We start from the raw sequence: 11,099 nt of genomic DNA, 5'->3' as shown, positions 1-11,099 counted from the left end.
ATCTATTACACGAGAGTTTTCGTATTTAGCCTCTATCAAAATAGAGCCGCCGTTGCTGGGAAACGAACCCGCCGGGTCACTCACCTTCTGCAATTGAAGTTGCCGACGCAGGCGTGGCTGTAGAATTATATGCTGACGAAGAGAGATGTAGATTTGTGTGTGGCGGTTAAGTGATTAGACGGATTATGCAATGCAACAGTATATTTATTTCAACTTTCTGAGGTCAAGCATTTGTAGAGAACATATATAACAGCAGGCGTACAAGACTGTAGTTGTAAGCGGTCGGCAATGCCATGCGACTCGGACGAGAAACCATTCTTGGTAATTTGTATTTTATGGAGCACCTGCATCACAAATAAGACCAGCCGCATATTCTGTGTTCTCTTCAATATGGCGGCCTGCCTTGCGTGAACAACTGTCAGTGCGCTGACGGTTTTAATTTTACATTTATACATTTATACGCATTTTTCTATTTGGGGGAAAAAAAAAAAAGAGGCCGTCTGCCGCCATCTCTTTCTTGCTAAAAAAGAGGGAGACTGCCTCCTCGCAATATTATTTAGAGAGGTTGACATTAATTACATAATAAATAGGCGTTCACTTAAACAGAGACTGTAATGTAAATAGATTTTAGGACGTATGTTTATATTGTGCATTTAAAGCATGCCACTTTCTAAGGTCATTTTCATTAAAAATTTGTTGTTACGCAATTGTGCGGTCGTAATATCCGTTCTCAAAATTTCGTCTCCGTAATGCTCTTGCTCGAGTTAACTGACGATTGCATCATCGTCCGCCTACGTCACGCCTACGTCACGCCTCCGCCCAGGCGCGTGAGGTGCAGTTTTATGAAATGAAGTTGGTGGTCTGAAATTTTAGCAGCGGACATTTTGACGCGCAATCGCGTATGAAAAGTTTTCAAATGGAACGGCCTTGGAAAATGACAGACCTGAAGTCACCTACGTAAACATCATCTTTAAATCACTAATTAAATAGCAGATCAGTGATATACATTTCATGCTTATGTGATATACATTTCATGCTTATGTGGTTGTTTTGCTTTCCTATGCAAATTATAATGTCCACGATTTCTTTTAATCGGGCTGTATAAGCTAGGCAGCACATCAAAGCTCCTTTTTCTTACTTTCAGCGTAATAAATTGTGTTGCGCTTGCTATATACTTAGAAACGAACATATCTGCTGAAATATAAAAATCAAGCTGTGGTCCCTGAACCAGGCATGTTGATAAGGGACAAGCATCTCAATGCCATCATGCAGTGATATATAAAGAACCTAGTCAAGCACATCTTGGCTACGTAATTTACTTGGGAAGGCTGTGTGGCCTGAGGACAGTGCAATCGTCTTGACTATTTTGCGCATGTGAATAAAAAGCGGGGTTATTTGGGAATATTGGGCGTTTATTTCTATAGTTTTTGCTCAGAAGTAATTAAGCGGTTTGATTTGCGTATACACATTTACATGAGAGGGCACAGAGGAACGCCCTTCCTCTATGTGAAAGGGTAATCCTCACACGTGGCAATACGGATCGAGGTTGGGGGTCATAAAAAAGGTTGGAAAGGTGCGCATTTAAACGTGAAGTAAGCGGCTTCATTGTGCTTATTTTCATATGGTATACGTATACGATATATTATTGGGCATAATATATCGGGGAGTGGATGGTTATGTATACGTTCTGAGATTTTAGAGTGGTTCTTGCGAACATGCTAGCCAACTGCTGTTCTGGCATAAGCTAGCAGGCATTCTTTTTTTTTTAGTTTTGACAGGACCATTGTCCCTCGTAATGTAACGAGGCAATAGCGTAGTCTAATATGTGCACTTTGAAGTTACTGTATGGGAGATATACAGGAACACTACACAAACCACTTCATGGACCAGAGGAGCAACCTACTTTGTTCGAGATGTCTATTGTAGGACCGCCGCCACAGGTCGTCGAAGTTAATCTGCATTTTTTTTTGTCATTTTATACAGCATGCATCGAAGCTGTGCATAGCATTGCCGACCGGATCACTATATAAGAAATCATCAGTGTTGTAAGGTCTGGAAAAAGCAGGGAGTGTGGCAGGAGGGTCCCAATGGTTCGGCGTAGAGCTGGCGCATGTTTGGTTTCCAGCTGTGATCAGTTCACGAGCTTCCTTTTTGGCGACATGGTCATCAAGGCAACCACGCCGACAGTCAGGACCGTCTCGAGCAGGCTGCCGCTGTCTGACCTGAAATAGCTGGCGCGCACATGCACGGCTCAGACTACTGGCAGAAAAGCGTATAACGCATGCCTTTATATCCTGACAATTTTCTCCAGAGGACATAGAACCTCGGATCGGAGGCTTTTATTGAGGTAAATTAAGTTGATCGCTGCATACACACACAAAGGCGACCGTCAACTAAGGCAGTATGAAAAGGTATTGGAGCGAAGCGATTGCTATTTTCAGGATAACAGCATTCGTTTTGTTAGGCCTTAATGTTCTCATGCAATGATCGAGCCTCCGCATCGCTTCTTACGTGTAAGAATAATAAAAAAGAGAACATCATTAAGTATAAGTCAATTCCCACCGCATCAATGAAAATGTTATTGTGCAGTGCCTTCTGACAGCCTACAATGTGTCTTTCGACTATATGTTAAAGAGCTATCGTTGTAGTACGTAGTAATGTGCCATCGCTTACCTCGACGTAAGTTCATCCCAAAACAGCGGGCTCTTCTGATGCTTTTCAGGGTAGTTTAGTTCCTCCTGAAACAGAAACACAATTTCTTATTATTGTGTATTATAGCTGAAATAAATAAAGTTATACCATCTTTTTCTAGGACAACAAACAAAAACAACTATGAACGTATAACACATTCAGCCTGTTCAGGTGAATTACTTGAAAAAGTGGACGTTTCGCACGACAAGTCGCAATGTTGAGGTTAGTAATTAAGAAGATTCATTATTTTAATTATTCTATTTAGGATACATGTCGAAATTGCGAAATTGAAGCCGAGTTGTGGTTGCAGACCGCTTGTTGAGACACGTCCCTCATACCCAAACTTGCTAGTATAGCTGTTTGTTTTTGATTTTTTGAACGCATCTAAAGTCTAAATAATAATTTCTAGTCTTACGTCCTAAATTTACACCTATAGGCTATGAGGCACGGAGAACTGAGTTCCGCATGCTAAACTCGGTTATTGGAAAAACTAAACGTACATGCGTGTGTGCTGTAGGAATCAATACTTTGGATACCATCTACTCCGGTCAATCAGCGTCTTCCTGCTGCTGAGTACAGCCGAGAATCGCAGTTTCGACTTTCGAAATCATTCCGATAGGAACGGAATGCCAGCTACACATTTGAAGCCCAGGTAGCCAAAATTAATCTCGGCGCCTCGTAGCCTAGGTGTAAATTTAGCATGTAAGGCTCCAGAAATTATTATTTAGACTTTGGATGCGCTAAAGAAATCAAAACCAGAGAGCTATATAGCCAGTTTGGGTATAAGGGACGTGTCAAAAGAAGCGGTCTGAAACCACATCTTGGCTACTAGTACACTGTATCTTGGCTTCCACAATTTTAACAGGATATAGCTTAGCCATCTAACGATCCATTCTGAAAAAAAAAAAAAAAAAAGATCCATCTCCATTCCATTCTCTTAAAGTGCATGCACAGCGAAGCTGTTGCCGACATTAGACAAGTACCACGACCGCAAGCGATATACAGCTGCAGCGAAAAAAGATTAGCATGCACAAGTGGCCGATGACCGGAGCAGGGAAATTCCGGTACGCGGCGCTCTTGTTCCCGTGCACACTGGTATTTAAGTGCCACATGATTCATCTTTCAAAGAGGAGGTGGCTTGCACTCTCGTTTTCGGCGTGGTAGGGAACAGCCAACGGGAACAACCGCGTCGCATGCCGCAATTTATCTGATCGGGTGATCGGTCACTTGTGCTACTCCATTTCCGCTGCAGCTGAACGTCACACGCGCGTGTACGCACGTGTGCGTAAGTGCAGCATACACCCTCATTTTCCTAGGCCCTCCGCCAAGCGCAAGTGCCTTATTGAACTAACTGAATTTTTCCCATTGCATCAGACAATTCGTAAAGTAAAACTCGCACACAAGATGCAGGCTTCCATATTGTAATTCGAGTATACGATAAAACAATTCAGTTACGCGGAAACTCAAAGACAAAGCCTTTTTCCAGCTCTCGTGTAAGGTCTGTCTGAGTGGCCACGGCCGCTAGGTGGCGGTACTGTTTTTAGGTGAGCACAGAACGAGCCCACAAAAAAAAAAAACGCTAACAGCTTCGCTGTAAACAACAACAACAACAAATGCAACGAAGAAATTACCTGTCCACCAAAGTCTGTTGGACGAACGTTCTGGAACCTTCTTGATGAATGTGGCGCTGTCTTAAGAAGCTGATGTGTGATGGCAATGTCACGGCGACCGCTGGGCACAGTGTCCTCAATGTCCCTCTTGTCACTTTGTCTTCTTTCGAAAATGTATCGCTCCGTTCTGATGAGAGATGACCGCGCATCTTCTAGGCTCTGACGGTAACTATCTCCTGCTGGCCTGTTGGCGCGTATCGACCTGGTTGTGTCGAACATGGCGTCGTTACTGTTCGTCTTAAGGCGGCTGTGCACGTCTGCAGACCTTCGCGATGCCTTGTAACCGAACTCTTCGCGAATCTGTCTAGCATTTTGCATTTTCGCGATAGCTAACCGGGCTTCACCATTGTTCCGTCTGGTGTCCACTACAATTCTTTCACGAGAGTCGACAAAGCGCATTTGCTCATCGCTGCTGTCGTGACGAAGTTCTCGGCGCCTCTCAGCCCGATCTACAGACTGGAAACGTTGTGTGACACTCGCACGCGCCCTTGTCCTGCCTTCCCCAATGATGCTTTGCCCAAGAACAACCTCGTTGCGGCTTCGTTTTGTAAGCCTTGCCGAAGAGTCCACCGGCGTAGAGAGCCGGCGGCCATGTTCAACATTGCGAGACGAAGCCGCGTCGTCATTACAGATTTGGCATCTGGCGCGGTAAACTTGGATTGATGTCTCTCTTGTGTTCGTCCGGTCGAGCCTTTCGTGATCGACGCCCAGCTGTCTACGCACTTCACTGACCTTCCGCGAGCACTTGTGCTGTACTGAGCCCGCGAAGCTTCTGTCCACAACGTAACTGGTACGTTCACTGTCGCACATCGATCGTACATCGATCCTGGAGTCATGTTGCCTAAAACTACGGTCGTGCCGTGTTTCCAGCATAATTTCCTTCCCTTTTGAAGTCCGCACCCTTTCAAGAAGAGGTAATGAGTTGCCGTGCCTTTCTTGGCGCTTATCGGACATGTTCGGCAGTGCACGTTCGGCTAAAAAGCGAACTGGCCTGCGCTCGTCCGTAGCACCAACGGCGTAGCGTTTGTTGACGCCAGTACGTCTTACTTCGCGTTGTCTGGTGCCACGGAAGGAAAAACGAAGTTCGCTCGTCCTTGTTTCAGTACGTCTAATATGCCGCACGTTCCGGGTCACGTCTCCGTCTACTCTATGATTCTGTGTTCGTACGGCCGATATCATTCTAGGCGGCATTATCTCACGTCTTGGAAGCCCAGATAATGCACTTGCCACCCTTTCGTTGTGAGGGCTATTGTCTATTCTGTCCCTCTCTGTGCTGGCTTGTAATGGTAGCGTCGCGCTGCGTCTCCTATCAGTCATTTGATGACGTCCTGTAGCTAAGTTTCTGGAAGACAGCGCCTTCGATCGGAAAGAAAATGTTTTCGCTAAACCGTGGAGATTGTTACGTTGGTCCACGATCAGACGGCTTTGGTACATGGCGTCACGAACGCGGTAGTTGCGGTTAATTTTACCTCGTGTTTGGCGTCTTGAGGCTGGACGCACTGCGCCAATCCTTGACGCGTGGTTGTTTTCATCTTGCGTATGAGGCGCCTCGAGCCTTGCGTCTAGCTGGCGGCCTTGATCCCTTGTTTCAGTGGGTCCCGAGAGCCGTTCCAAGCTCGATGCCCGCCGTTCAATCGGATTCCTATGTTCGATACGCTCCACAGACTTCCTCTGACGAACGACTGACGCGCCATCGTCGCAGTGGCTTGTGCGACTGGGTGTCTGTCGGCTGCCTGAAAGAACAAGATCGCGATTGGCGGATCTGACCCTTCTTCTCGAATCTTCCTTCACCCACGTTGGTGCGTCCGCAGCGGTTCTCCGCCGCTCGTCGGCCGTCCTGTGCGAGACCTTTCCGTTTGTGCTGTGGAGTGTCCTGTCCCCGATTTCGCGTTCTTGCTTTGGTAAATCTAACGTTCTCGAGGTATCTCTCTCGGTGCGGCCTCCACGTACACTTGCGTCATCAAGCCTTTCTCGTCTGCTCATCCTTTCGAGATTGTTCAGAACGTGGCGTACGCTTCGCTCCGCAACTTCGGGCCTTCTCACATTGTCGCTGCGAAAGCGGAGGGAAGTCTCCGCGTTACGTACTGTGGTAGACCGCATATCTCGTACCATCAGCGGCCCAATGTCGGCACTGCGCAGGTGAAAGCCCGCAGAACGTTTGTCGGGTTCGTTGTCACTTTGTCGCGCGGATGCGTGTCGGCGGCGACCCTGGATGGGTGCCTTGGACTCCTCTCGCCTCGCGCCGCCGACCGTGGGACTGAATCCGGTCCAGTGCTGATCAAGGAGCACCCGGTCGTCCAGGTACGCCTGACAGGGAATGGCGATCGCCACCAGGATGAACCACACCGGCGTCAGCATTCAGAGTGAGAGCCCGTCTGCAATGACCACAATTGTTTAGATCAGTGTCGTCTCGTCTGCAATAATCTGGGAAGAACGCAAAAAAGAGGCGCAGACGAGGAACACTACAAAGGGCAGCGGTCAAGAAAAGTGGACCTGTGGAGCCATTTTGTGCAATCCGCATTCTGTTCACACACATACCGGCACCGGTATATATATATATATATATATATATATATCAGGCGCGTAGCCAGGGGGGGGGGGGGGGGGGGGCTGATGGGGCTTCAGCCCCTCCCCGAAATTTTGTCGTGCTGGCATGCACCGCCGACCAAAACTACCACCGATGCCGGTAATCATTCTGGATTTTGTCGACAATGTCCTTTTCACGCTCGAAAAGACATTTCGGCACGAACATTGCGAACTCGGGCTGGATTTAGTGACAACGCCCTTGCACCTGGAGTCACGTAACGCAAGGAGCCCCATCCGAGCTCAAACTTTCAACGGCTTTTCGATAGCGAGCGGGCGCGTTGCGGCATCTCGCAGCGGCCGCGGAATATACGGAGCGCATGGATTTCAATTACGAAACTTTATGGGTATAAAGTTCTCATAAACTTTTGACGCGAAAGGTGCGCTGAAGTTTCCAAAGGCATGCTTTAAAAGATTTTCAATTCTGGAACTTTATGGGGTTAATGCTGTTATAAACTTGGGCCAACATGCGCGCACTGGAACGCTCGTGTCCAAGCCGTTCCATAAATGGAAGCGCGCGCTCGCAATCTCCCACACACACGAAAATACTAAATATCACCGTGACTGTCAGCTAGCAGCAGATAATTTTCTCCAAACATTTTCAGGAAGCGCGCCCAATGTGATTGATCAACTGGACCCGGGCAGGCAAAGTAAAATATGAGAAAACAGAAGAAAGTGAACAACCTATTATTGAGTTGTTTTTTTTTTTTTTTTTTTTTTTTTTTTTTTTTTTTTTTTTTGCGGGCGACAAGGTCTGGCTCTCCGTGGCCACAGGAACAGGGGCCCTATGGATTTAAGCAATGCCCCTGCTGAAAATACAGGAATTTTCAGAGTGCTTCTTCGCATGCGAGCTGATTGTGGAGATACATATTTGAAGAACCATTTGGAAAGTTGCCCCAGTATTGCCTTGTATTTAAGCCCAGGCGCACAAAACCAAATTATAGAAATTTGTGGTGACATTATCAAAGAAAGCTTAGATTCAAAAGCAGGCTGCTTCTCCATACTTCCTGACGATACGATGGACATCGCTGGAATCGAACAGCCTACTGTTTCGGCAAGGTACCTAAACAAGTATGCCAACGACATCAAGGGAGTTTTTTAGGTTTTAGCACCAGAATAGATGCCCATCTCTCACTGCGACAGCAGGTTCTATGTAAATGTGTAAATACTGTTGCAGCTTCTAGTCACCCTTCCAGTGACCACTGCCAGCGCAGAGAGAATATTTTTTAACAAGAGTTTATTAAAAAACTACTTGCGCTCTACAATGTCTGTGGAACGCATGGTTAGGCTGGCGCTTCTATACACCCACAGAGACGTCGGCATCAACGTGACCGCTTCGCTCAACTTTCCCGCCAAGAGAAGTTTGTCCTTTAGATAGCGAAGCAGCAAAAATCAATGCAAGTAAAAAGCACTGTTTCTTCAGGTCCATAAGTTCTTAATTATGAAAACGTATGACCGCTCATTAGCTTTTAAAACCGCAGAAATTTTCGCCGTTTATTCTAGCAGTTAGCATCATGATCACAATTATCACGCGAATACAAAAATTAAGAGGATACCAATAACCAATTTTGACCGACCTTGCTCAATGAAAGCCCGGCCCACGCGGCGTTCGCCAAAAACACTCGGATATTGGGTATAGTTAAACTTACCGAATCATTTGTGGCCTTCGTTTGTCCTTTTCTTTCCTTTTCAGCTACCTGCTTTTATTTCTTTTTTGAAACGAAGGAATACCCTCCTTTAATTTTGGGTGCAGAATAATTGTTGGCGTTGTGCAGGCAGTTAAATTACACATTTTCGTACTGATTTATGCATTATTCCTCTATTATTCTAGCCACATGGCACTGTCGCAACCGCTGCATGGCCCAAGTACATATCACGATTTCTGCGATCATAGTTATGTTCTTGACAGGATCATCTGTCTTTCTGTGCTCAAAGTTTACTATCTGTGACTGAGCAACATGTTTATTTGTCGTATTTGACGCATTATATACACTGACGTTTGCTTAAATACGTAGATTTATTGGAGACTCATGCGTATTTTTAAATATCTTACTGCGAGGTTTTGTGTATACAAGCAGTGAACTTTGTTTCCAGCGACTCTTTTTTTGCCCTTTAGCGAGTTGTATCTTCGCATTTGTATATTCCATTCTATCTTCGCATTTCTAATATATACTTTGCAGAACTCCCACTTTTTATTTGTACTCACTGCTGCGAGTATTATCTCGGTGTAATTACAATACACGACGAATTACAGCTGCTCCTGCGCAATCGATTGCAACGAGGGATAGCGTCATTGAGGTTTCTTCCTGGCCGTTGCATAAGTAGAAATATGTAAAGAAGGTTCTTGAATGACAAAGATTCATCAAAATATTTGTCCTCAACTTATTCATTTCATGGCCTTTGCGTTTTTCATATAAGCTGCATGCATTGCTTTGCTGGTTTCGAACTGATATTGACCCTTTTCGCGGCGATCCCGTGGGCGCTGTCATATTTGATCACGTGGTGACGCGTCCATTGCTTGCCTCAACTGCCTCCGTTGCCTCCTTGTTTACAATGGAAATGTATGACGCCGGCGCGGCTTAGAAAACCTCTGTTTTCGGAGATATCGTAGACAGTGACTAGGTGGACGACACGAAGCTTTGATCACAGCTTCAGAGAACATGCAAAAGCGCTTTCGGAGCTGATTGAGCTATGTCCAAACGGCGCAGGCAGTTTATATGGTGCTTCTTCTAAAAGCGGGGCTAAATATGCATTCCAAGCTTTGCGATTACGAATTCAGTCAAGATTAGTGTGTTTTGCTCTTTGTTCTTTATTCGGCAAATATTTTGAAGCAGTGGCTTGTCAGTTTCTGACTCAGTGAAGTTCCTCGGTGCGGCCACTATCAGATTATTTTTTGCCTAATCGCTCGCGGGTGTGCTCAGTTCCGAATCCGATAGATTTGTTCTTGCTGCGCACATGGCTTGAAACGTAGCTGTTTTGTACATTGTAATACCTTGTAGCAACTATATATTACAGCGAGTAACTTGCTTACTCTTGTGGACCGTCACGAAACATTCAGCTTCGACCATTGGTGCGCCATAGGTGTAGTCCGTCATTTGTGTGTATACAGTGCCCATATATTCAAGTGTGCGTCCATTCACTTATTCTTGATACGTCGGCGATAGAGTGGGCGTAAGTTTTCCTGACGTTTGGACAGATGTGTATAGATAACGTGCGTGAAACTTACTATATGACAGGAAGCGGCGCTACTCCCTTTGTCATTGTTTAACGAGTGGTACTCACTGTTGCCGACGTTCTGGGGATGAAGCCCATTCTTTGAAGATTAGCGATACAAGGCTGGCGGATGAGCAAATTTATGTATCCTCTAGGAAAGCCGTACATCACGAAGTGCCGGTAACACGTTCGGACAGTTGCAGCAGCGGTCCGCGAACTTCGCCACACAGATTCATTCTATTCCTTAACATGCCAGTCACTATTTTTGCAGCCAACTACTGCACACATCTTCAATCCACATTATTCAATCTAGCATGATTGGAGCACAGTGTGTTAGCGAAAACTCAGTTGCATTTCCGACAGCTGATCGCACAGAAGCAAGGTAGAAGCGGTAATGGATTCGTATTCGTGCGCGGTCGCGTGAACTACGGTCGCTGAGCAGAGATATGGCGCGTAAAGCCCTTTAGGGCTTTAATGGCGCGCCGCCGTGAGCGCCATCTCGTTTTTCTAAAACAAGCTGCTCCGCGAAAAGCGTCAATAGTTCTAAAGTTCATGTGATGTTTTCTTTACTTATTAATTAGACAAAAACAAAATACGGAAGCATTGATATCAGTTATTTCTGCCACAATTTTTGGGGCATACGACTGTATTCTGTTATGAAAACATACATATTTTAATGGACAGTGCATAGCGTTCAATAATTTGTTTGCAGCATCTAATATACAATGAAATTGGCAATGCAGCTATTATTCATGCATTTGATCCCTCGACAAATTCTATAAGGAGAGGAGACCGCGCTGCAACCTGAGCCCCCCCGAACAAAATTTCTGGCTACGCCACTGATATATATATATATATATATATATATATATATATATATATGGTATGTGTGAACAGAATGCGGATTGCACAAAATGGCTCCACAGGTCCCCTTTTCTTTGA

General features: G+C 45.6%; 1 protein-coding gene across 1 annotated transcript in view; it reads right to left on the bottom strand.

Annotated features, from left to right (window-relative positions):
• Window positions 1-11,099, bottom strand: part of LOC119460966 (uncharacterized) — a 15,098-nt gene continuing 3,999 nt past the window's right edge. The window contains exons 2-4 of the mRNA XM_037722127.2: window positions 4,323-6,736; window positions 2,674-2,738; window positions 1-2,231 (exon numbers count right to left, since the gene is read on the bottom strand). Coding sequence (XP_037578055.1) covers window positions 2,132-2,231; window positions 2,674-2,738; window positions 4,323-6,719 — 2,562 coding nt within the window. The 5' untranslated portion in view covers window positions 6,720-6,736 and the 3' untranslated portion in view covers window positions 1-2,131. The remainder of the gene's footprint in view (window positions 2,232-2,673; window positions 2,739-4,322; window positions 6,737-11,099) is intronic.

This window comes from Dermacentor silvarum, chromosome 8, assembly GCF_013339745.2.
Source record: "Dermacentor silvarum isolate Dsil-2018 chromosome 8, BIME_Dsil_1.4, whole genome shotgun sequence".
NCBI classification, from domain to species: Eukaryota; Metazoa; Arthropoda; class Arachnida; order Ixodida; family Ixodidae; genus Dermacentor; species Dermacentor silvarum.
Note: the sequence above shows the minus strand (reverse complement) of the source record. Positions and strands in the feature narration are given on the sequence as shown.